We start from the raw sequence: 24,580 nt of genomic DNA on the forward strand, positions 1-24,580 counted from the left end.
TGGGAGGCTCACCAATACTCAGGAAGGCTTTTTGCAAATGGGGAATTCTCCAGCCTCCTCCATCTCTGTCCAGCCCAAGATGAAAGAAATTACAAGATGGGATCTTCCTGATTTTCCATCTCCCTGCCTTCACAGGGGTGACTCCCAGTCTGCCGTGTCTCAGCACAAGAGCGCAAAAGTCCACACAGAGACTTTGTAGATCCTACAGTTAGAAAGCACTAAGTTACAATAAAAAAAAAAAAAAAAAAAGTTCTGCACTTTAAATATTTGTTTTGTTTAAGATTTCACTTTAGCAACAAGTCAAACAGTAAGCCAGTCCAAGAGAAACAGGACAAATTCATGATTTACATTCCCATCTGAAAAGTTACTCAAGAAATAAACTATAACTGCGGTCAAGGAATGCAGGCAGTGGGGACTGCAGGCAATATCTTCTTAAGTTCTATATATGATAATGATCTGATGGTCCCAGGAAAATCCATAGATTCATAATCCAATTAGAAATTAGGTCTTGAGCACATTGAGTCCACTGATCTGTGCAGTTCTAACCTACATGAATGGCTCCATTTGCACTTTTCCACTGTAGAAATTTGCTTATTGCGGAGCAGTGATTCAGATTTTGCTCATTTCTTTGCCAGCTGAGGAAATTTTTATATATAAAAATATTTGTATATAGTAATTGTTAAAACCTTCTCCTGTCCTCACAATTTACTCGGGTTTGATTTTACAGAACCAACTGGAGACGGAAGGATCGCAGCAAGTCACAGTCAACCCTGATGCTTCAGAAATTCTGCAATTCAAGAGAAGGAAAATGCACCTGTATCAGAAGTAAACAGAAACATGACATAACACAAACAGACTTTCATCTCATATTGCAAATCCTGTCGCTTTTCCAGTTTTCTGGGGAGGACAATAAATGGAATCTAATAACATTTTGTTTTAAAAAGCAACCTAGACATTGCAATTTATAACATCTTTCTATTTTTGTGTGGATAGGTTATAACTTTGTGGTATAGATTCTGTATTTATTTAAAGCTGTAAATGAAATTAGTACTAGGTGACTGGCAGGCTCAGCTTTCTACTACAGATGAATGAACCTGATTGATAGAATATAAAATAATTTGTATTGAAGAAATCATATTAATCTTATTCCATACTTACAATCTTGGGAGATTTTTGTTTCTGGATTATTTTCACCATCAACCTAAGAGAATACAAAAACAGGATTCATGTGACTTAACAGATGAACAAGAGAAAGGACAATAGAAGCAAAGTTAGCATTGACTAACTAAGGCCATGTCTTTTAGCAGACATCAGAGAATTGTCCTTGACTAACAGGATGTATTCAAATTATATTTAGTTCTTCAGTCTTTTTCAACTCTTCCAAAGCAAAAAGTCAGTATTATTTTTTTAGAAATTACTGCAATAAGGGTAGCTATTGATAGATTAGGTAGCTGCTTAGACAAGATTGTATACCCTGGAATCCAGATGAAGGAGACATTACTACTTAAACAAATTGAGTGTTCACAAATACCAATTCCCTGTTTTCAAATTTCTGTATAGGGTTGCAGAATCTTTGGGCAAAAAATACACAATTCCACTTGCAAGACTTGTGAAATTACAAGAATTGTCCAATACATTTAGTCCCATTTTTAATGGGGATTTTTTACCCTCTAGGCCTCACTGATATGAACTGAAGCTGAGCACATACATACCACTGTAGATCTGTAACATAATAAATAATTATCCTCTAATCAGGAATAAAGTGGATAATTCTAATTCTAGTTTGTTGATTTGTATTGTGTTGTTTTGTTTTGAATCTGGAATGCATCACTGATGGAATTCATGGTTATTTGTCCTACAGAATTGCCTTTAAAAATAGTTCTTTTCCCTGATCCTCCCTTCTCAGATTATTCCATTGACCTCAGTCTTGCAAACACAGGCACATGATGAATGTTATTTATATGGAAAAGGGCACTGGCTTTAGGAGCACATCCCAATAGCTTTGAGGTGTCAGGGTCCAACAAGTACAGAGAAAACACACCTTAGCCAGGGGTGTGAGGGGAAAATGAAAGGGTGGCAGCAGCTGAGTCTGCAAGATTTTCAGGGCTTGTAAAGCAAAACTGGAAACAGTGGCAACTGTGGCTCTGATTGATTTAGGGAAGAACTGGAATTGCTTTACCTTCTGATCTGTTTTGCCTAGAAAACATGGCCTTTTTTCAAGGCCCCCAACAGGAAAACTGTCCCTGGCAACCTAGCCTCTAAAGCTAGGATGAAAATAGGCTTGCAAATAGCTCTAAGGCTATTTTCAAAATGATTATGAAGGATGACACTCGTAGGCCATGAGGAAATATCAATAACGTTTTTGGTTAAGAGGAGGTATTTGGGGAAATGATAGAAAGAAGCAAATATCTCAAGCTTACCCTTTGTTGTTCCCAAGCTGCATCCTAATGAACTGATCTTGACTGAGACCGAATTTTAGATTCAATCCAACTGATGAATGTTGTCACCTGGGTATAAACTCCTGGCTTGTTTAACCCACACCCATCACCCCAGCTCACAAGGCCGTAGACATAAAAGGAACCATTTTCTACACAAGTTAGTGGGCCTCCAGAGTCTCCCTGATGAGAAAAATCACACATGTTCAAAATATGAAGTAAAACTTTAATCAAAATAAGAATTCTCCTCTCCCATCATAAGACTTTAAAGCTGTAATGATGTTTTTCTCCTATCAGGTGTATCATCAAATGCTGCTCAGGGCCTGAGTAGACTTGCAGTTCTGGAACCAGGTCAGAAAGATAAACATGTCATCCTTGGCATAAAGGAAAACATTTGGTCTCTCCTATATCCCTCAAAATAGCAGAAGCCATCATAAAATTGAGAGAATAAAAGGCAAGTTTTCAGGCTATTGTGACAAACCACTTCAGAAGCCAAACTTGCCAGGCTCGTGTCTAGCTTCCATAGATCTGCCTGTGGCTGACAGTAACAACATTAGCTCTAGGGATACACATCTCAAATAGTATTGAAGAAAGGTGGTGGCTACTGAAATGCACCAATGGGAGAAACAAACAGGTACATGTGCAGCCCCCTGCCAAAGTTATTACTCTGCACAGCCCAACTATTTACACACAAAAAAATATATCATTCAAATACAAAAAAAGGAACAAACCTGACAAGAATCAGCTCTGGGTCTCTGAAGACTTCCTGCACAAAACATACTGTCGTCCAGCATGTGTTCATATGCTCTGGGAGCATTGCATGTCTTCTGAGAAATCAGCTTGACACTGGCATCTAACAGCCCACGGGATAATTCACCTATGGGACGTACACCAAAAAAAATGGAGTCACTTTTCTCCCAATCCTGTTACATGTCTTTGTTCAGAATACAAGCTTGTTTGCCATTTGGATGGGAAGGGGGAAGAGCAGGGGAATGCATGGGCTAGCCTGGGAAGAAAAGAAGTATCTGTCTGGAGTGATAAGGGTTAGAGTTGGAGCCTGGAAGCTTCACTCAGGACACCAAGTTGTTGCCTGAATAAAAGCAAAGCCAAGTGTTCAGAATTTGTCTCCACTTGGCTCTACCCATGTAATCCTGCTTCTCAAAGGTGCTGGATGTCTGCAGCTCCCATGGATCCCAGTGGGACTTGGAGCTGCTCAGCATTTCTCGGTCTGGTGCCATTAGATGTTTTAACTGGCAAGCTAATGAAACAGATGAAAACTGAAAATCATACAATATTTAAGAGCAATGATTAATTACAGTGAATCTAAAGACATAACTTGACATCTAAAGGCAATAGCCAGAAATTCAAAGCACTACATCTGTAGATAATTAAAGGTGGTTTATAAGTTTGGTTCTGCTTGAGTTTCAGGAAATATTCCATTTCTGCAGTGATTTCCTGAAATGCTAATAATAGCTCTGCTCAAAGGAGCTATCTAGCTTGAACACGTACAGGGTACTTGATATTCTTTCTGGGGAAAAGAAAAAAATGTCCCCATACCCTTTTTAAGAGACACTTTTTATTTGGGACTTTTAAAAATGTCCGTTTAATTCTGTTGGTGCATTCTGATCAAATGAACACCCTTGTCTCTTGTGGACTTCAAGGAGAATTACATCAGAAGGGAAAATTTGGTCCTGTGTATCGTATGAGACTGTATCAGTCACAAAGCACTAGGACACCTACTGCAGCCTCAATGACACATTTTCCTTCCTCTGCTTTACAGCAACACATCAATCAGAACATGAGAAAATGCATTTTTCAGAAAATTGCCATTATCTTTTTTTTAAGCATAGTAATTTCTCCCCTTAGGATTTACTGCAGGCAAGAAAGGTTTTGGACAGAGCTGGTTGAACTTGAAAGGCTTTGGATTTTTTTATTTTTAAGCACATCGAAAGATCCAGATGCTGCTTCTGAAAAGCTTCATCTGACCCAATAGGCTGGAAAACCATGTGAAAGTTCAGTCTGTCCTGGTCCTGTCTTGAAACACATCAACTATACAATAGCCTTTTTCTTGATACCTTCTTGCTTCTATCTCTGACTTCAGATGAAACCATGACATGGTGAGTCAGATGGCAAGCAAAAAAAAAAAAACCAAAAAAAAAATGTCAGGGATTTTTTTCAGAACTCTGAAAGGTTTGGTTGGTCTAGCAGTTGGAGATTTCTGCTAATGATTAATTTCCATGGCAGGGTTTAGCCATCCTTAGTTTTGCATTCCATATCGTGGTTTCACTAAATGCCTATGTCCACATATGGATCTGGCAATTGCTGCTGAAAGTACCAGCCTAGCTTGCCAAGGAAATACCCACCAAAATCCACCTAGCCCATAAATACCTGATTCAGTCGTGCCCCATCCAGAAATGAAGCAGTCAGTCCCACCAGGAAAGGAGAAGTTAGGCAGACATGCTGTTTTCACATACTTTGTTTCCACTGCACAGTGACCATCAACTGGCTTCAATTTAAGTAGTGCTGGAGAGAGGATTAACAAGAACAGAAAGTATTAGTGGCTGATTTTAGTCCCCAGCCACCAGTATCAGCCTGTGACACAACCCTCTGCAAAGCTGTGCATACCTGATGTGCAATTTCCACTACATGCAGGACCTGCCCCAGTTTTTTTTACCTCCCCCTACCAAGTGACTTCTGCCTGTCCATCACAATTCACATCCCAAAGATCCAAATGTGTATAATCCACAGTTTGACCCAATTATTTCCAGAATATATCCCTAAAAGGAATTTTACATCAACTTTAGTTGGAGAGAGATGCTTCAAACAACTGAGGCTGGAGATGAACCACATGAATATTCAATAAAAGGGATTTACCAATATCATTGTGTGGGACACCATCCTTCTCTCTGTATTTGTGATGTACAATAATCTTTTCCACATCAAATATTTGCTCTTGACGCTCTCTCTTCTGGAGATCTTGCTTTCCAAGGGCTACTTGGAGATTTTCTGCTGGTTCTCTGCCAAAAAAAAAAAAAAAAAAAAAAAAAAAAGAGCAAATTACATGCAGACATTGTCTATCAGTGGTGGTGAAAGTCTCAGGAAGTGAAGATATTGTTTCCTCTTGTAGAGCATGGCCAGAAGATTTCCTAGGATCATTATAGGAGGGCTTAGCTGAGAAGTGGTGGTGTCAGACATGTGCTCTTAACTCATTGTGGTCATGAAATATGATTTAAAGCTGCATGAATACACTTTGCATTTTGGTGCACAGTAGCAGTGGGTACCCAGTCTAGTACTGTGGCTGAGATAGAGAGCAATGGGAGTACAATTGCTTGCTGTTGTCTGGGCATACTTAAAATCATGCTGGAATGTCCTCCAGGGTGTAATTTACCAATTTCCAATTTCCAAGGATACTGGTTTCCAACCTGTTCAACATAAATGTTGAAGGAAATGTCATATTCTAGGCTATCTGGCACTTAAACAATTGAAAATGAAAAGCATATTTTGGCTGTTCTAGAGAGCTTATTATGATGCAATATGTGATGTTGCTTTTGGCATCCCAGTATCCCCTCTGTTCTTCATGCAGTCCTCCTTTTGCACATTACAAAACTTTGTTGCATCTCACACAAAGATTTTTAGCTCATTTCGAGTAAGTGGGGGATAAATTTAATTTGTCATTCTAGCAATTACCAATTTTAAGTATATCTTCATGTTCATTTTTTTCACATTGCCTTTCGGTTTGATTCCCAGCAATTGTTTGGATTGCAAAAAAAAATGGATTCTGAACTTTCTTTAGAAAATATACCAATTTTATATGTTTATCTACCCTAGGCAGAGGACAGGCACCTACTCAATGCAGTGTGCAGCAGTAAGAACCCAGCATGCTTTAATTAGCACTCCACCACAGAAATGTGTGCTCCTCTTGGAAGTCTTCATTTGCAGAGATGCCATCCAGGGATGTTTGCCAGCTGTAGTCTTAGCTCCACCATAGATCCTCTTGAGTGTCCTTTGAACTTCTGGTTGTCCACATGTTGTGAATACATCTGTTGGGCTGTCTGTTGGCCACAGGCTCTCTTCAGCTGTATTGGAAGAGACAGCAGATGTATAATGCAGGGATGATATCAGACTGGAGAAGTTAAATAACAGGCGGCACCTGCTGCTCTGGGCCACCTCCACACTACAAGACAGCTCACTTCTAATTCCTTACCTGTTCTTGAGCAGGCTGAAACATCACAGAAGTCCCATTCCACTTTGTGATCTTTTCTGATGTAGCACCAGGGTTTTTCATCCTCATCAGGATTCCTGAAAGGGACAGTTGACAACATCAGCCAACAGGAACAAGGAAATCTCCATGAAACCAGCAAAAGAGCTGAGAGGATGGAAATGAGCATTGGAAAGCAGCCTCATGCTCACATATGAGAGCCAAATTTCCAAAGACATTCTTTCATAAGATTTGACCAAGAACATGCCTGAGGTGAGGGGTTGGGGCTTCTGCCATTTTACTATCCCCATCACTATCTTAACCCTGAGGAAAATGAGGGGCTGATTCAAGGAAATGAGGGCTGCTTCTGGAAGCCTCACATCAGTACTGTGTCCTAGGGAATGCACCTTTAACATCCTGGTATTTTATAGACAGGCAGTCTCTAGAAAGTTGTGGGATCTTAACACCACCAGTTTAACAAACTTGTGAGAAGTTTGTCCTTGGTGCTCTCTTTGATATAGAGCTCTACAGCTCCTTCTTCAAAATATTACCTGCAGAAATTATGTTCACCAATGCCATAAGAGTCAGCATCCTCCATAAAGGCATTAATAGGGTAGTTTAAGAGAATGTGGGAATTCCAGTGCAGGCAGGTCTTGCCATTTGCTGCTTGGTTCACTCTTCCTCTGTATGTAGAGGAGTCTTCTTCATAACAATCGTCCAGTCCTACAGGAAGACAATGCTGATATGAAAATGGCTTTTGTGCTATTCCTTGCCCTCTTCCTTCCCTTCCTTGCCTATGTTCATTTTATGGAGAATCAGAAGAACCTACTGGGTCACGTAACGATACCCCTTAACCTACTTAGGCCAGAAAAAAGAGTAATGTCCCAATATCTGTCCAGCAGGAAGCTTGATTGACTTCAAAGACCTGAAACCTCTTTGCATGGTAAAGTCCTAGTGGATAAGAGGTGTCTTAATGCCAAAGCAGAATCTCTCTGTCAGTGATCTGGGCAAGAAAGAGAAACATCAGGATTAAACAGAAGTGGGCACAGAGCTGCTGTCATGCTAGGGCAATGGATGTGCCAAAAAGGAGGTTGTGGGGTTGTGAACATCACCTGTAGGCAAAGTGGAGGAAAAATCGCTTGCGATGTGGAGCAGGTGGTGATACATGGAGTTTGAAGAGCAATCAACTTTTAGAAGAGAAAAAAACAAACCCTTCTTCTTGGAAACATGTTGGGGTGCGCTGCCTATGGTGATGCTGCAGAGGCAGAAGGCTCTCCACACAGGCTGGGGTAATCCCATGCCCTTGGCCACCCATTCATGTGTCAGTGGTTGTCCCCCAGCCTGGGGAGTCACAAGGAACTGGAAATGACTCTTCACTACATTACTTTTTGTGTGTTGATGGAAAACCTGATGTTCCTTCTTCATGGGACACACGAAACTGCTGGGACACATGTACTCACTCATTATGTATCAGAGGGACCTTGCTGAAGCACACTTAGAAAACATTGCTATGGGAATGGTTTTGAGCCCTTTTGCTGATAGTGGCTGCAGAAGTCAGCCTCTTCCTCCCACATTATCTCCAAAAAGGCTGGTGCCCCAGCTGCAGTCAGGTACTTGTTGAGATGATGACATCAATCAGTCTGACTGCAGGGTGAAGCCAGCCCTTAGATGTCTGGAAGCTTCACCCCTGCCCTCTCCCCTGGATCTGGGACATACCAATCTCACAGAATCTCCCTGTGAAAGGTTCGGTGCACTCGCAGGTGAATTTCGATCTGATTCTGTGCCTTATGCAGGTACCTCCATTTTTGCAAGGGTTTGGTCTGCACGGTGAAGATGCTGTGAACACAGAAAAAACAGAACAGGCTTGTGACTCTGCTGGACTCTATACAGCCACTAAAATGTTTGAGGGAAACAGGGAAGAGCTCCCACTTAGCCTGGTGACCTCAAGTTCTTATGAACTTTTGAAAAATACTTATTACTAGAGGTTTCACCAGTGAGTGAACCACGACCCTATAAATTAAGCATAACTCCTCACTGACCAGCCCAACAGATGTGACCCACAGCAGACTCAGGGTGGATGACCAAGGCAGGACCACCCTCTGCGGGTTGGCTGCACGTGACATCCCACTGCTGACCACCTGTGGTGAGGTGACATGGTCTTGCCACCCCCACTGCAATTCACTCAGTGCCCCACTAAGCAGGAACCTTTTCTGATGGGGCTGTGCTCACCTTTTTGGCAGTCAGGTGTCTTGTAGGGGTGGTTGCAGCTGCACTGAAAATAAGGTGGGGTTAATGTAATCAGGCAGTCTCCCCTGTGGCACCTCTTCTCCAAACACATGTCCTTCACTGTGGAAAACAGAGACATGAGGTACCTTATTAGTGTTCATGTGTGCACAAGAGCCGTGCCCTTGCAGGGATCATGGGAAGACAGGCACACTCCTCACATTCTGAGGCTTTCATCTGTTCGGCATGACTTGGGAATTCCCTCCTTCTTTACGTTATCTATGGAAAAAAATCTGCAGGACCAACAAGCAGCTCACTATTGCCCACCTGGCAGGGGATACAGGAGTGCTTTCTGCACACCTAAAGTCTCTTTTACTGGATGCCACTTTAGACAGCCTTTGGTCTGGACAAGGAGTTAAGTGTGAGACCTGTGAATATGACTGTGGTGGGCTGTCAAAACCTTCACACCAGCAAAGAGGGTGTTTTTAAAGGCCTGTGTTTGCTTCCATTGACTGAGCTGTAACATTGATTGCTAAAATAAGGAGTGTAAGTTAGAAGGGCAATTACCTTTCTCACACGTAGTCCCAGCATAAGGCTTGGGGCAGAGACAGCTGAAGGTTCCTCCTCTGTTTTCACACCTACCATTGTTCTTGCAGGGGTTAGAGGAGCATGGATCTGCTAGGGTAAGGATTGAGATCTTTAGGTTAACTTTCAGCTTCTCCACCTCCATCACCTGTTTTTTTTCTTCTCACATTTTCTGCCTGCAGAGAGCTGCCTGCCTGGCCACAGCATCCTGTGTAACAGGTATCCCATCAGCTCGTTGTCCACAAAAGCAGCTATGAATTGCTGCAGGGACAGCTTGTGGCTTTGGGTCTGGAGCTCCTCAGCTCCCTTTGCCATGTCTACAATAGAGGCGTAATGGGGCAAGTCCCTTCATTTGCTCAGGGCTAGATTTGCCCCTATGGCAGTGGCAGAAACAGGCGTCTTAAGAGCCAGAGCTGGCCCTGGGCATCTGCCTTCATGCACTTGGCATGGAAGGGCCTGGATCTGGCACTGCCATGCTTGCAACATGGCAGTAAAGGTCCCCTGGACAAGCCACCTGCCACCATCACAATGTACAATACCCTGGGTGGCTGTTGCTGCAAGGGAGCAGAAGCCTGCTGAAAGTCCCTTGAGTGCTGCTCCTTGCACCAGGCTCAGCCTCTTCACTCCAGGCTGCTGGCAGCAGCTGGTGTTGGGGACCATCACATACCAGCTCTGCTTTCTTTGTACCAGAGGATAACCCAGGGGATGTTATAGGCAACTTCCTTGTCTCTCCTATTGTGTGCCCCTGAGCAATCTCAGGAACCCTTTCCTGCTCTCTAGAAGTTTAGCAAAACTGGACAAGAAAAAACCCTGCAACTGAGGAAAAAAAAAAAAAAAAGGGGGGGGGGGGGGGAAAAACAAAACAAAACGAAACAAAAAAGCAAACCTGCTCTATATTCAGTTTCCAGCATAAATACAGAACATATATCCCATGAAAACAGCAATTATATCTTACAGTGTCTATAGACAAATAAGCCTGTGCTTTTTTGTAGTAGCAATCAGAAATGTTCTGCATGATTAGAATCCATCCTGTGAAACCTGGAGATAACACACAGGCTCCTTACAAGAGAAATACAAAGGAGAACACTGCAAACAATCCTCCTAACTTATCCCTTTGATGAAGGTGTTTCGAGAGCAGACTGGCAGCCCAGGCCTGCCACACTCATGCTGCCAGTCCTGGGTTGGGATTTCACCCCTTCCTTGCCCCCCTTCCCACCTCTTGGAGGTACCTTTTCTGGTATCACTGTAGCCAAAATATGCCTCAAACCAGTCAGGGTCCTCTGAGGTCTGCTGCTGGAGGGAGGGGTCCTGCTCCAGCTGTGGGAGCTCATCATAATACTCATATTCATCAGCTTCATCTGCAGGGAGAGGTGAGAAGAGGGTGGAAGAAAAGAGGAATTAAAACTGTTAGAAGAAGAAAAGACAAGAAATAAGTTATTCCCTGGGATGGACAGCCGCCTTCTCCTTCAGCTGTTTAGGGATGTCAGTGAGTCTAGAGCTGGCGTCATCTTGAGGGCCAAAGGTGCTGTTCGGCTCATCCTTGGTGTGGGCAGAGCTGATGCAGCTCCCATCACAGCCACCCCTGAGAGTGGCTGGTCCCACCTCTGCCCTCACTGCTGGTCCCAAAGGGCACCAGGGCCCTGGCTGCTCTGCCAGCTCCTGCAGTGACAGCTGGGACATCCCTGCAGGGACACGGTGGGGGCTCCATAGGCACAGACACCAGAGCCAGGGGAGATACTGATGGCTGTTGCCAGCACAGTGAAGAAGATTCCTACAGGAAAGGGTTTCCTTAGCCCAGCTGCTGTGATGGTGGGCATCACCCTGCTGCCTGGGGGGACACAGAAACGCATTTCCATGGAAATGGGAGGGGAGCCAGGGCCCCTCTGAGGCTCCCAGTCCATGAAACTCCTTTTGAGGGAGCAAGGGCCGGAGCAGCAGACAAGTGCTGGGAAGCCTGTCCTTGCCCCAGCAGATCCCGCAGCAGCCGGTGCCCCCCCGGGGGCGCGGTGCCGGCAGCTCCCCGCGCAGGTAGGGCTGCTGCCGGGGGAAGCCGCTCCGGTGTTACAAAGACAAGCTATGGTAATGAGCAAAGCTAAGCAGCCTACAGACGCATTTTAAAAAGCTCTCCCCCAGGGCAGGGCCGATGGCCCCATGGATAATGCTCTGCCTTGAACTGATTACCGACTGCATTATCTTAGTTTTCTCTCCTCATTCATTCACTTGCAGCCTTTATCTTTACTCTTTCTTTGCTTCTGGAAAAAAAATAAAAAAATAAAAAAAATTTCCACTTTTGTATGATGAGTGTTTTATATTCCATCTTAAAATAGAACTGTCTTTTTTTCTTCTATTTTTTTTTTTTCCCCCTACATGCCAACTCTCGCTTCTCACCAAAAAGGAGGAAAGTTTCACCTCATTTACTGCTATGTCAAGTCAAGACTCCTTTTCCTCAGCTCATTATTTCCACAGGAGCTGAGTCTCGACAGTGTGCAAGTGTTGCAGAAGTGTGCCTTGCTGAGGAACAGAAGGATCTCACTGGAAGATAAGGACATTGTCTACAGTGAACAAAATTAAATTTAATGTGATGTAGTTAAGAAAGGAAAACAAAAAGAGGGTTTTGCCTGAAATACAGCCTGCAAGCTCACTTTGTGGGAAGGGAGATTTTGCAAGAGGACTTGAGTTTGAAGGAATTGTCTGAAGAAGTCTGATTCCCCCCCCCCCCACTTCCCCCGTTTGTTTTCAAAATCTTAGCGGGGAATGTTGGCTTTTATTCCACAGATGCTTTAAAGAGTATTCTGAGGGCTGGGGTAGCCTTTTTATGGAAAAATATACCTGTTAAAAGTTATGAAGGCTGAACAGAGGAGTTATGGCTGCCAAAAGCAGCCTGCAGACATGCCCAGCCTGCTTTACAGAGGCTGGTGAGGGCTCTCCTGAGTAGACACAGAAAAAACAAATGCTCCAAGTGAGCTCAAGCAACTAAATGGTTATAGAAGTGTCTACTGTGATTTTTAAACCAACTGCTCAGTGTTTAAAAAATGACAGTACTGTCACTTAATTTTTGTTACACTGGCATTATTTCCTGCCAATGGATTAATCCCTTTTCAACAACATTTATGAAGTTACTTGCTAACCCATTAAGAACCATTTCAAATGCATTTCTATTTTAAAACCCAGTTGGCCAAGAGGCAATTCCATTTTGCAGGACATCTCCTTCTGGAAGCTCTATGAGGTTGAGGAGCCAAAACTCCTGATTGCACTAACAGGGCAGGTGACCCCTAGGCAGGTTTTGGGACAGGCTAATGCACACCAGATTTGTACCTGGCAGCAGGTGACCATGGCTGAGGTTGAGCACGTGGCACTGAGCCCCTCATGGGCTGGCAATTACTACTAAGTGAAACTTTATGACCATGCCATGAAGTTAAAGGTGCATGAGGAAAGGGCTCAGAAAACATCACTAACCCTTTTAGCTACCCTGCCCACCTCCCATGTGAATAGTGGGAGTTGGGAAGCTGAGCTGCCTGGCCAGGAGACTAGTCAAAGTGATGTGAGATTACAGCTGATCTGAGAAGTCACCAGTGTCCCTGCTTGCTCCATCACCATCCCTCCTTATAAAACTGAAATAGAAATGGCTTCTTTGGGTCATGTGAGTGATGCCTCCCATCTCCCAGCTACTCCATGTACTCCTCTGCCACACAAAGCAGCGGAAAATAATGAACAGAAAACCCTGATTTGGGTACATGACATCAAACTAAAAGATGTCTTCTTTATCGTTGCTTCTACACTAAAAACTATTTGACTTCTACATCTCTTATTTAAGAAATGCTCCCATTCCATTTTTTTAATTATTCATAACAAGCCATAGGTTTAGTAAAGCAAAAACAACACTTTTTTTTATCTGAGCACATAATTATTGCACAAAGTCTGATACACTGGTTGTTTTAAACATATTACTAAATTAGAGTGTTCATTCTTTGTAAGTGCTGGAAAACCTTAACATGCCTTAAAAAAAGTAATGATCTGACATTTGTCACTGAATGTGACTATTACATGAAGTTAAATTAGACATCCTGCATGCAAATTTTCAAAGAATAACTTTCCTCTGTGTAGTACAAAAAAAAAATCCCCCCATAATTGATAGGCAGAGATTGACTTTTAAAGCTCCAAATCAGCTTTGAGGTCTGGGTGATCTTTTAAACTGCTCAAACTTTCATCTGCAGTTTTTCACATTGTCAAGAGCTGCCAATCAAGCAATGGATTTCTGATCAATATCCCCTTGTTCATTAGATTACATGGGCTCTCTGCTATGGAGAGAACAGACATCCCAATGCTGGCAGTCACACTGTTTTCAAAACCTTCTCTGGATCAAGTCATGACTAATGTTCTGAGTGGGAAAGTGATGCATTAGGATGCCATCGAGTGACCTGAATTGCGAGGTAACTTTGTTGGACTGCAGTTGTCAAGATGAATGATGTGAATGATGTGCCATGTTAAAGCCTATTGCCAACACACATCAAGAGCACCAGAAAGTACCCAGCATTTATTCCAGCTCTCTGAACCTCTGGGGATTGACTGAAATCTGGCCTAATTCAAGCAGGATGAGTTTTCCTGCCACCTTTCTAAGTACTTTTTGTCTCCAGCTCGGAGAATAATGTAGTGTTGTTTTTATGAGGCTGAAATCCTGACTGCGTTTTAAATAATGAGATGCCCCCAGTTTAATTCTGCAGAGATGAGACTTCATGGTATTTCCTCTGTGCAGGCTGTGGCTGGGAGTAGCTGCAGCTTCAGAAGAAAATTGAGAAAGAAGTGAGAGCAGCTAATAACAAAGCCAGCAAGCCTTTCAAACAGTTTTGTAGCTGTTACTTAAAAGCAGTTTTACAGCACCTTGTCCTCTGAGGATGAGTGCTAGGTGAAGGTGGATGATGATTGCACAGACAGTGGAGGAACAGAGGTAAGGAGCAGAAAGCATAAAGGAGAAATGAATTAAGAAATTGTGAAAGGTCCATCACTGAAAAGCAAATCAGCTGTTTTGCACAAGGTTTGTGCATAAATTCCAAAACCAGCTACATGTCTCTGTGACCAAATGCTTGCAGAAGATAAACCCTGAGCTCAGGTGCACAAATGTTTGGATATCACATGTCTTGTTAGAAGAGCAACACTGACTTGGGCAAGAAGCAGTGCTGAATGAGCTACAAGGCTGATGGACTTGCAGGTTTGACTTGAAAGCCAAAATGGCACTGGAATTAACTGGAACGTGGCTTAACAATGAGTGCATAGTAAAAGCCACAGTATTTTTTGCAGGAAAAGGAGAAAAATTAATGTCACAATTTGTTAGCTATAAATTATATATTATAAATTATATAAACTCAGATCTAAGAGCCACTGCAATCAAGAAAAGGAGGCTTGGGTTTTACCTGCAAAAATACTAAACTAAGCAATAAAAGCATAATTCTCTACAGAGTCCAAGAGGGCTGCAAAAGCTTGTACAAATCCTCACACAGTATCTACAGAGCCTCACACAACATTCATCACAGCTTTTCTCTTATCAGCATCTTAATACTATGTCACCTTCAATGATTTTTTACTTGCATGAGCTTGTAAACACTTTTGAAACCTTTTTACACTTCAGAGAAAACCTTGCAGAAGTAAGTTCCACAGTTAATTTAGTGCTGCAAGGGAAAGTTAGCCTGCATTTATTTGCCCTTCAATTTGCATGCACAGAGAGGCTCTTTGCTTCTCCTTTTGCCAGGTTTGCATCCCAGCACCATGACTTTTCCTCCAGCCTGTGACCCACTGTGTCACCCATGGGTCCCCAAAGCTGTGTTGAGCACAAGAGGCCACAGAGTGGCAGGAAAGTCCTGGCTTGGAACCAAGATGCGAGTTGCAGATGCAGTCAAGGAGAACCCTGTGTTCAGCTGCAAATTGGTCCTATTGCTGCCCATTTTTGGGGGGCTTCCGCGTGTCAGACTGGTTTTGGCTGGGTCCCAATGCAGTGCTGCCTCCTGTACTGACAGGAAACACCTGTGAAAGTCTGAAAGTGCTCACTGTATTACACATCCAAAGTCAGACTTTCTAGTTGATCACAGGCCTTATTTTAAGCTGAGCAAATCTGTGCATGAAGTTAGTAAAATCCAGCACTAGGTACTAGCAAAGGCTCTTGGTGGACCAGGTCAGCAGCCTCTCGGTTTTGTATGCAGTAGTTAAAATGAAGAAATGGGAACCACTTACCATCCAGCAGGTGACCCAGGAAGAAGAAACTGGAAGCCTGCATGAAAAAAAAAAAAAAATCACTGAGAATCAGTTTCTGAGGAAAAAAAGTCAGCATAGAGCTTGGTTTAAGGCATGAAGCTTCTGTTTGCCCCAGTGCTGAACATCCAGATTAGCTCATTACCCACTTTGGAGCTGACTGGGCTGGATTTTAAAGGCTCTCTCAAAAGATTATCAAAATATCTTAAAAAGCCCACTGCTCCAAAAAACGTGTGGGAGCTCTGGTTTTTCTGAGCATCCAGACAAAGCTGCAGGGCTGGTATGCTTTAAGAAAGACCTGTCCTGAGGGAGTTGAATTGCTTCTTTGCTTATTAAGTGATGATGCACTGATTATTGACTACTCTGGGGTATGGTCAGAGGCCATGGCCCAGCTGGCTGCTGAAGCTGGAGGCTGGGACATCCTCAGGCAGGGCAGAAGGAGGTCAAGCAGTGCAATGCAGTCTGGGAGCCTGTGCCTGGTGGGGCCAGTGGGATCCAGACCTCTGAGCTGGAATGCTGTCAACAACCTTTGGATGGAGAACATTTCTGGCACTTCTCATGAGGAAATGCCATGTGTCCAACCTCTGACGTGGGGCTCCAGCCTTTCCTGCTTGGCTCATGATCAAGGGCAAGAAACAAAAAGGAACAGAAGAAGGAAAACAACTCTGGGCCTTTGAAGAGTGTGGGTGAGGTTGGTCTGAAAGGAGACGCACCAACTCCGCATCAGGACACATCCCTCAAGTGACGATTTAGAGCTTCTTGCTCTAAATCCCTGCTGTGGACAGGATTACCTGCCTTTGACAAGAATATGTGTGCTCATAGTGGGTGTAAAAAAGGAGAATTGGAGCTTGCTATTCTTCATCCCTCACATGATTTGTAAGAAGAAAATGTATTTTCAAACAATCTAACACACTTGATAAAGACAGCATGCATACACATGCACTCACACACAGTTATTACTTGCACCTACACATTGCTGCAGATACAATTAACTGTAAATATACACCCTGTTTATATAGGTAAACCCATTATATAGGTAAATGCTATATAGAAGAAAGGCAGTCTCAGCTGACACTTGTTGTGGCTAAGAACAAATGAATCAGAAGCAATTAAAAAGAAACAGGAAAAAAAAAAACAACCCTCAGTATTCAAATTTGTGAGTATTACCTGAAATATATAAATGAGGTTTTGCTGCAGGCACATTTGTGTCCCTCTTGTGTTTGAGGCAGGGAGAACAGACACTCCAGCTCTCCCCTTCCCACTGACTTTAATGAGAGTGATGTCTCCTGAAGCACTTGCTGCTTTCCAGGTGCACTTCATTGAGCCACACACGTGGTTAAATAAATCCATTGCAGCTGGAAGGACACACACTCACACAATTGCCCCTCCTGAATGAGTGCAGAGATGACAGTAAATGAGAAGGCTGTAAAATCTCTGCCCTTGGTGTATGTTTCTTGAGTGCAGGTATAGGGTTTGTCAGATCCTTTGCCAGACCCCATTGGAGAAAGAATAAAGAAAACGTCTAATTGCTCCATTTACAATTAGTGGTAGAGTTTGTCCATAAACACCAACCAAAACAAACCCTGCAAGTGTAGCCCTTTCTTTTGGAGGAATAGATGAAAGAAAGAACAAGGAAACATCCATGAGAGCAGGATGAAGCAAGAAATACTTCAGCTCCCTCCCCAGCTCTCTACTGTGCCCCATTGTGCTGTATGCCTGCTGGGGTTGGAAAGAGCTGGGGGGAGGGTTTTGACTTCAGCAAGGTTGCTAAGCCTTTCCTGGGGCAGCCCTGGGCACCACATGGGTATGCCAGAGGGTTTCAGTCTATGCAGAGTGAAGTGGGGGATGTGACTGCATTATGCTTTTCTGTGCCTCAGTTTCCCCCAGCAGTAAAGAAGAGATGATACTCTCCAAACACCCGAGGGGATGGCTCAGATGCCAAGAAAAGAAGAAAGATGAGAGACCTAACACTTTGCTAGACTACTTTCCTTTCCCATTTACCCACCTAGCCCTCCTGCCTGAGCACTCCTCCACAGGCTGAGCTGACTGCAAAAGGGCAGATTCTCAAAAATCCCTTTGGAAATAAGCTGGTGCCCTAGAAAATGTGCAGATTTCCAGCAACATTCTTTTGGCCTGTACTCTACGGTGGCTGAGACCCAAATTCTGGTTTCTGCTTTTGGATGCAGGCCTCTATCTGTTGCCACAGTACAAATGTTACTGGGAACAAAAGCTTCTGGAGTACCTGCCATGGACAGCCCAAGAATTAAGCCAAATCTTCACTTTCAGGCTTCAGTGTCCCATTTTGTCCTGGAGCTTTTTCCCCTCATAAACCTGTCACGAGCTGCAACAGTAGAGCCACAGAGGACAAAGCTGAGGCAGACCTGATCTCTTGGTGTTGGAGACTTCCCTCTGTCCTGAGGTCCACTGGAACATGTGCCACACCATGCCTGTTTTGAAGCATTTTCAACCCTGCCAGCCTGCACAGGGACAAATTTTAGCTTTTTTGGGTTCCCTGCACAAAGCTTTCCATGCTGTTGGGCAGCAGAGAAGACAGAACTGCTCATCTCCTTTCCTCCTGCCTGTTTGAGCTTGTCCTTTCCCCTGTGCCATCAGGGGCTGCGGGAGGGGGGATGCAGGATGGAAGATGCAGGAGGGGGCTGCAGGGTGGGGGGTACAGGAGGGGGGTGGAGGGTGGGGGGGCTGCAGGATTAGGGGCTGCAGGCAGGGGCAGGGACGGCAGGGCCTCCTGCCTGCCGTGCCGTATTGCTCGTGGCCAGCAGAGGAGGATCTTGTCCTTCAGACGAGGTGCAAACTGAGCCCGAGCAGGAGCAGGACTCACAAAAGGAAGAGGCAGGGATGGGGGGGAGTGAAGCAGAAATTAGGCTGAGGGGCTGGTTGCGCCGAACAATCTCCCTGCTGCGGCTCGACACAGATACTTTGTGTGCTCTCTCAAGAGGGAATAAAACTGCTGGATCCTGTTTGTAGCGTGTCCACAGAGAGGGAGGACGAAGCTGGAAGAATTTGCAGAGAGCAATTTTAAATATTATTACTTTAGGCTCATAAAAAGGAAATCCTTATATACGTATATATGGTACAGATATTTTATATGGGTATTGGTGCATTGCTGAGTGTGGAGTCCATTACATTTATAGGGCTCCTAGAAAAAATGCTGGGAAAATGCCTGAAATTCTAAATAGCCTGTTTTCACTTGATTTTTGTTGTCTTCATCATCATAATGATTAGCACTTTACCAAAGCTCTTCCTCCAAAGAACCATCAAAACTTTGCTAATTAGGCTTTATACCATGGTTAAACACTGTAGATCTGTGCTACTCTGTATTTTTCCATTTCAGCTCCTCAAGAAGTAGAGACTAATGAAATGTAATAGATTTCAAACAATAATGCCAGAACCATGAGCTTTCTTGGTCTCAGGACAGAATCCTACGGCTCTTTCTCAGACAAAAATGTCTAGTTAATCTTTGGGAATTGTTTCTGAATAAAGCCAAGAAGATTTGACCCCAAATTCAAGGGAAATTATTTACAGCTGCCAAGGAAATTCTGCAGTTGAACTGGTGATTGTGTCTCCCGTATATTTGCTACCCCTTATTACAAGCAACATGAATAATTGAAAGACAAAAGCAGGTGGAGAAATAGGAAGCACAAAGGCTACAACCCAGGGCTAGGCTGTGAATTTACATGTGTGCAAAACAGAAGTAATTTCAGAGAAAAAGAGTGTAGCTACTCAAACTGGCTTGGCACACAAGCAGAAGGATAAAAACTACCTCTACACTTACACAGACCTTACAACAAAGCAGGAATCAAAAAATAAATCAGCATTGACACAAAACGGCCTGTTCACTTAATTGCACTAAGCGGTGCAAATTCTCCTCCAACCTCCCATGAAGTGGCTTCTACAGCAGCAAAACAAATATTGCCCCTTTCATTTGTCCCCCTGTGCAGTCACGGCTTTGCATCCGAGGAGGTGGGATGGGGATGAACTGGAGAACAAGGACGGATATTTGATCAACTTCCATCCATGGCTGACATAAGGCATGAAGGAGCCATGAGGGCAGACACAACTACTGCCTCTTCGTAGTGAACCCCTTGATCCTGCTGACAGCTCTCAGTGGGAACCTTTGTCTGAGCTTCTCGCCAAAGGAGGAGGGAATCGACAGTTCTGATGCTCTTACAATCAGCCAGATTTTTGCCTGCAACCATCTTGGGTAGTGACAGTCTTTGAACTTCAAGGGAAAGTGGCTTTTCCAGCAATGACATTGTATTTCTCAGCCAAGGCCACGGTTGTAGTATAATGAAAGCAGGGCACATTATCATCTGGAGCACACATGCAACACATGTTGTATTTTTAGCCTGGGAAACCATTCCCTGAAAGGATTCCACCAAAACCTCTTGAGTTCTTCACCTCTCTGCTAGCAAGACATCTCCTGCCTCCACACTGAACTGCAATGTGAGCCTCAGAGTAAAGTACATGCTCCTGCCCCACTGGTCCCAGGGTATCCAGAGAAGTTTACAATTGAAGTCTTTATTTGGCTGGTTATTCAATTGTGCACCTTTCCCATGATACAAAAACCATGGGGATCCAGGAAAAACAGCAATGGCCCTCAGAGGTGCAGCTGAAACCACCTTGGTTCTCTGCACCAGAGCTACCTGCTTGTTTTCCTGGTTATAAAAGTTTCCAAGTTAATCTTAGCACTGTGAGAAGTGGCCTGGTAGCAGCTGGCTGTTTTTAAAGTTGCTCACGGGTGTGCTTGTGCTCCCAGGTGGAAAACTGGGTCAGCTTTGGATACTACAAGCAAGGGGAAACTACAAAACCCATTTCAAGGGGACTGCAGGAACCAGCCTTGTCACACTAATGGGTGTGATAGCTGTGCTATCAAATGCTTTTGCAGGCATAGACAGGAATGCAGGTTATAGCCTAGACTTAAGGCTTATGCAAAGTCATTAAGTCCCTTTAGTTCCAGGGGATATCAACCTGCACGCTGCAGGGCATAAGCTGATTGCCCTGGGGGGTCAGGGTGGAAGGCTCCCCTCTCTCAGAGCACTGCACACTTAGCTGGGGGCACTCCCGGGGCTTTGTCGCTTTCCTGCTGCATCAGGCAAATTTAGGTGAGGGCTGCAGAAGGGCACTACACCTGATGGGGCCCAAATTGAGATGGACACGACAGCACACACTGCTCTTTGCAGGGATGGGTTTGGGGTGCAGTGGAGTGTAAGGCCCTAGCATGAGGGGTGCAGCACTGGAGGGAGGGTGAGGGTAGCACGAGTGGGGGTTTAATACAGGAATAGATCCACTGGTGGGTAGAAAAAAGTGTCAGTTCACTTTGGGACACCCTAAAATGCTGATCTCCACACACCTGAGCCAAGGAAAGACCTGTCCTGCTCGCAAGTTTCCTATGTGCTGTGGGCCAGCTAGGAGACAGCACCAATTATAAGTTTCCTTTGCAATTGTTTGATCTAAATGTGATACTCTGATCCTTTCCTTTCTGCTACTAAGTGCACTTGCTTATTGGACACTCCCCATCACAACTAAGCACACATCAGTTTTCTGAAGTTCCAAAATACTCAAGGAAGAGCCACCTCTGCTTCTCCTGACTCCTGCATTTCTTCCCCTCTGCTGCCAGGGGTGTTGGCCTAGGAGGGACCTCTGATACAAAAAAACCCAACAACCTGATCTGAATACATGATGGTTTAAAAATCACCTTTTTTTGAAAAAAAGTTTCAAGAATGTGCAAAAGCACTTCAGAGCATTGTTAAAGGGAGCTGCAGCCTGGTGTGTGATCACCTGAGTGTTGTGGGACCCAAACTGGTCTTGTCATGTTGCGTATTTCTCTAGCCCAATTCAGCACAAGGTTTAAGCATATCATTTAACTCTATGTGTATGTCAGAAAAGTTGCTTCGATACAAGCTCATGTCAGGGGGGACAGGCTGCTGAACTGAGGTGTCTGGTTGTTGCTACAAACTGCAGCAGCAGAACTCTTTGGATTTCTTATTGACAAAGTAAGGAATACTTCACCATACAACACCTTATGGCAGGCACATTTCTATTACAGTATCTTGCTGAGCAAAAATGTATCAATAAAAGTTACTGTTCAGACAACACTGATGTGTGTATCAGTGAGAACCTACTGTAATTAAAAACAAACAAACAAAAAGAAACAACCTGAGAAGACCTGTCGTGTCTGCAGAGAATCTTTGGTGGAGTTGCATCATATATGCAAAAATAAAGGACCAAATTTCGCTCTTCCTATCACGCAGATTCCTGCCTCTTCTGGAAACAGTTTGGATTCAGGCAGATGAAATCAGTTTCTCCTCAGGTAATATGAAAGAACCAAATGGAAAATTTTGCCTTCTCCAAATTCACCAGATCCATGGATGTCTGAGTGCTTTCCTGACTTGATGTAAGTTACTGCCTAAATCTACTTTTGACTTTTGCTGCATTTCACCAATAACATTTATTAATCAGTGATACTTATAAATCTTCTAAAACCAGATTCAAATAAAAACCAGAACGATGAAGATAGGAAGTTCTGGGAAAGGATGGAAATAGGAATTTAAGGGTGTTTTCCAAGGTTTCACCAAAGTGCAAAGTATTCTTTTTTTCCTTCAAAGTATTTCAGTGTAACTTTTTCTTTGGAACAAATCATTAAGGCAAAAATGTCCTCTCATAACATGTTTGTCATGCAACGGTCACACCGCGGCAACTCATTCCCCTCTTTTAATTTCCTGGGATCCATGCCAAGTGCTAAGCCAGAAAAGCTTGTTATATTAATTATGAAGAAAAAACATGTTTTATTAAAAACTAGCCTGCTGAATATTCTGTCATGCTGCTTTCCAGTGACAGCAGAATTACTTTTGCATTTTAGCAATGTTAATGAATTTTCAGGGGAGGGGAGAGAGATACACTACATTTTCACCAGCAATATTTAGAGAAAAGTCAGACTGGGATTGTCAAAGCTAACGAATCAATCTAACACTTAGGACTATTTAGGAAAAAATCTGTGCAAGACTTTGTGTTGTCTAAGACTGCACCTCCATCTTCCTCACTGAGTGTGAATGAACACAAACGATTAAGTGTGAGCTTATTTGTAATAGATTAGGTTCCCACAATGTCTGTAAAACTGACATGGAAGTACCCTAGTGCTGATCCCCCCAGTCAACTTCTACATGCACCAGTGGATCAAGTATGTCATAGCCAGTGGTGTCAGTGGATATATATTCCTCATGATACACTAATTAATAAATACCCTATTGCATTGCAAAACAGTGATTGCAAATTCACTGAGCTCTTCAAAAAGATCCATAACCCATTAAAATCCCACACTATATATTTTTCTGAAAGGGCTCAATTTAAACTCATCTGAGACAGACATCTGAAATTTTGTAACACATTTCAGTTATTTCAAACCTGCGCACATGGGACCCGTCATGAAGAAGCAAATGTTTGAGAGAACCTCAGATTCCTTAATCAGAAAATCTACTTGATCACAGTGCTTAGAGAAACTAAAGATATTGTTTTAAAATTGATTCTTTGCTTTGGTTACAAGTAATTCTTTCTGTCTGCTTTAAAGAGGACATGAATACATTTGGGAAAGGACATCAAGCATCTTTAGCTGTGTTGAATATTTTGCCATTAACCTTTCTTCCACAGTAGCTGCAATGATAACTCAGCCATCCAAAACTTATGGCTAGGATAAATTTTACCTTTGACAAAAGAACTTGCACGACTGCCAAGCCAGCCCATTCCCTTGACCTGTTTAATCTGACATCTCGTCCTGTCACCATGGGACGAGCAACCCAAAGGTGGCTGGTGGCAGCAGCAGGGTGGCCACTGGGCACAGCCAGATGGGCCATGCCTTGTCTCTGCAGATGTCTGCTTCAAAAGACCACAGGGCTTCCCTCGTAGGCAGCGTTTCACTTGAACACCTCGCTGTCCTGGAGCACAGATACTCGGATAATGCTCCAGCTGCCCAGGGAGGGCTCAGAAAGCAGCAGAGCTGGCCCATGGCAAGAGAAGGAACATAAAAACATACTCACGCACAAATGTGTGCTCCCTAGGAGAATGACCAGTGGAAGAACCTGAAAGATCAAAGCACCATTAAACATCCTCACACTCATTTTTGCTTGAAATCAGCTTTATCTTCTTGCCTACATTTTTTCAGAGAAGCCACAATCATTCGAGGGTGAGCTAATTCAGTGCAAATAATTAACTGTGCTTCAAATACTGTTTAATGTTCAACAGATTACCCTGATCAAATAAGGGCATCCTGTTCAGATAATCACTGCATTCATTGACTGCTGGTAAATGTTTCAAATCAGTAGGTATCAAAGATGAGAACAGTATAAATTAACAATTAAACAAAGTATTTTCCTTGCATTAGAATTATTTTTTTACTATTCTCAGTTGAAAAAGAGTATGAATCAGACATACTTATCTCCCTTCCACCTGAAAAAACAGTGAGATCTAGTTATAAAATATAAGAGTTTTAAAAAACCATGAAAATGTGGTTTTTTATTATTTTCTAAATTTCAGACATCAAGGTTCATGTTCTCAAGCATTTGCCCACAAATGTGAGAACCTCAAAACCATTTTTTAATAAAAATTGAAATTCTTGAGTAACCCCCCAGGCTCCAGAAGGTGAAGCATTTATAGAAGAGTAGCAACTAAAGAAATCAAAGTATTATTACAAGAATAACAAACCCTCTGTTGCAGAACTGCTGACAAATTTTTACTGACCAGAACTTGTTTGTGCTGCATGTTATGAAAACAAGTGAAAAGACATATTCTTTCTCCCAGATAATTTAGAGCCTGAGTAGGAAGAACAACCAAAATCAAGTGTTTTCACATCACAGCTCAACAAGGAAGTCCCCAGCAATATGTTTTC

At 43.3% G+C, this 24,580-nt stretch overlaps 2 protein-coding genes across 6 annotated transcripts in view; one reads left to right on the top strand and one right to left on the bottom strand.

Moving 5' to 3' along the window:
* Window positions 1–829, top strand: part of NRAP (nebulin related anchoring protein) — a 50,005-nt gene extending 49,176 nt beyond the window's left edge. The window contains exon 42 of the mRNA XM_051618842.1: window positions 728–829. Within this exon, the coding sequence (XP_051474802.1) occupies window positions 728–829 (102 nt within the window). The remainder of the gene's footprint in view (window positions 1–727) is intronic.
* On the bottom strand, window positions 251–23,889 carry HABP2 (hyaluronan binding protein 2). 5 transcript variants are annotated; one of them, XR_007889419.1, is made up of 15 exons: window positions 16,849–17,046; window positions 15,664–15,700; window positions 10,671–10,799; window positions 9,424–9,534; window positions 8,863–8,979; window positions 8,350–8,469; window positions 7,185–7,356; window positions 6,640–6,734; window positions 6,283–6,511; window positions 5,310–5,452; window positions 4,824–4,958; window positions 3,167–3,312; window positions 2,421–2,618; window positions 1,159–1,201; window positions 251–787 (listed from the first exon to the last, which is right to left on the bottom strand). XR_007889419.1 is itself a non-coding variant. In XM_051618863.1 (14 exons), exons 1-13 carry the CDS (start codon window positions 23,811–23,813, stop codon window positions 2,445–2,447), a joined length of 1,689 nt encoding a protein of 562 aa, XP_051474823.1. In that variant the 5' UTR covers window positions 23,814–23,889; the 3' UTR covers window positions 251–1,201; window positions 2,421–2,444. The 5 variants fall into 5 exon arrangements, 3 of the variants coding, with proteins under 3 accessions (XP_051474823.1, XP_051474822.1, XP_051474821.1); XR_007889420.1 differs by having other exon boundaries at window positions 251–814; XM_051618863.1 differs by lacking the exon at window positions 16,849–17,046 and adding an exon at window positions 23,733–23,889 and having other exon boundaries at window positions 251–1,201.
* Window positions 23,890–24,580: the final 691 nt, after the last annotated feature.

Source organism: Apus apus, chromosome 4, assembly GCF_020740795.1.
Source record: "Apus apus isolate bApuApu2 chromosome 4, bApuApu2.pri.cur, whole genome shotgun sequence".
Lineage (NCBI taxonomy): Eukaryota > Metazoa > Chordata > Aves > Apodiformes > Apodidae > Apus > Apus apus.

Coding starts and splice junctions, on each gene's coding strand:
- HABP2 (XM_051618861.1), bottom strand. CDS start 17,031: ATGGATTTATTTAACCACGTGTGTGGCTCAATGAAGTGCACCTGGAAA. Junction 8,470..8,862: donor GACACCTGACTGCCAAAAAG/GTGAGCACAGCC, acceptor CTGTGTTCACAG/CATCTTCACCGTGCAGACCA. Junction 5,453..6,282: donor ACTGCTGCACACTGCATTGA/GTAGGTGCCTGT, acceptor TTTTTTTGGCAG/AGAACCAGCAGAAAATCTCC.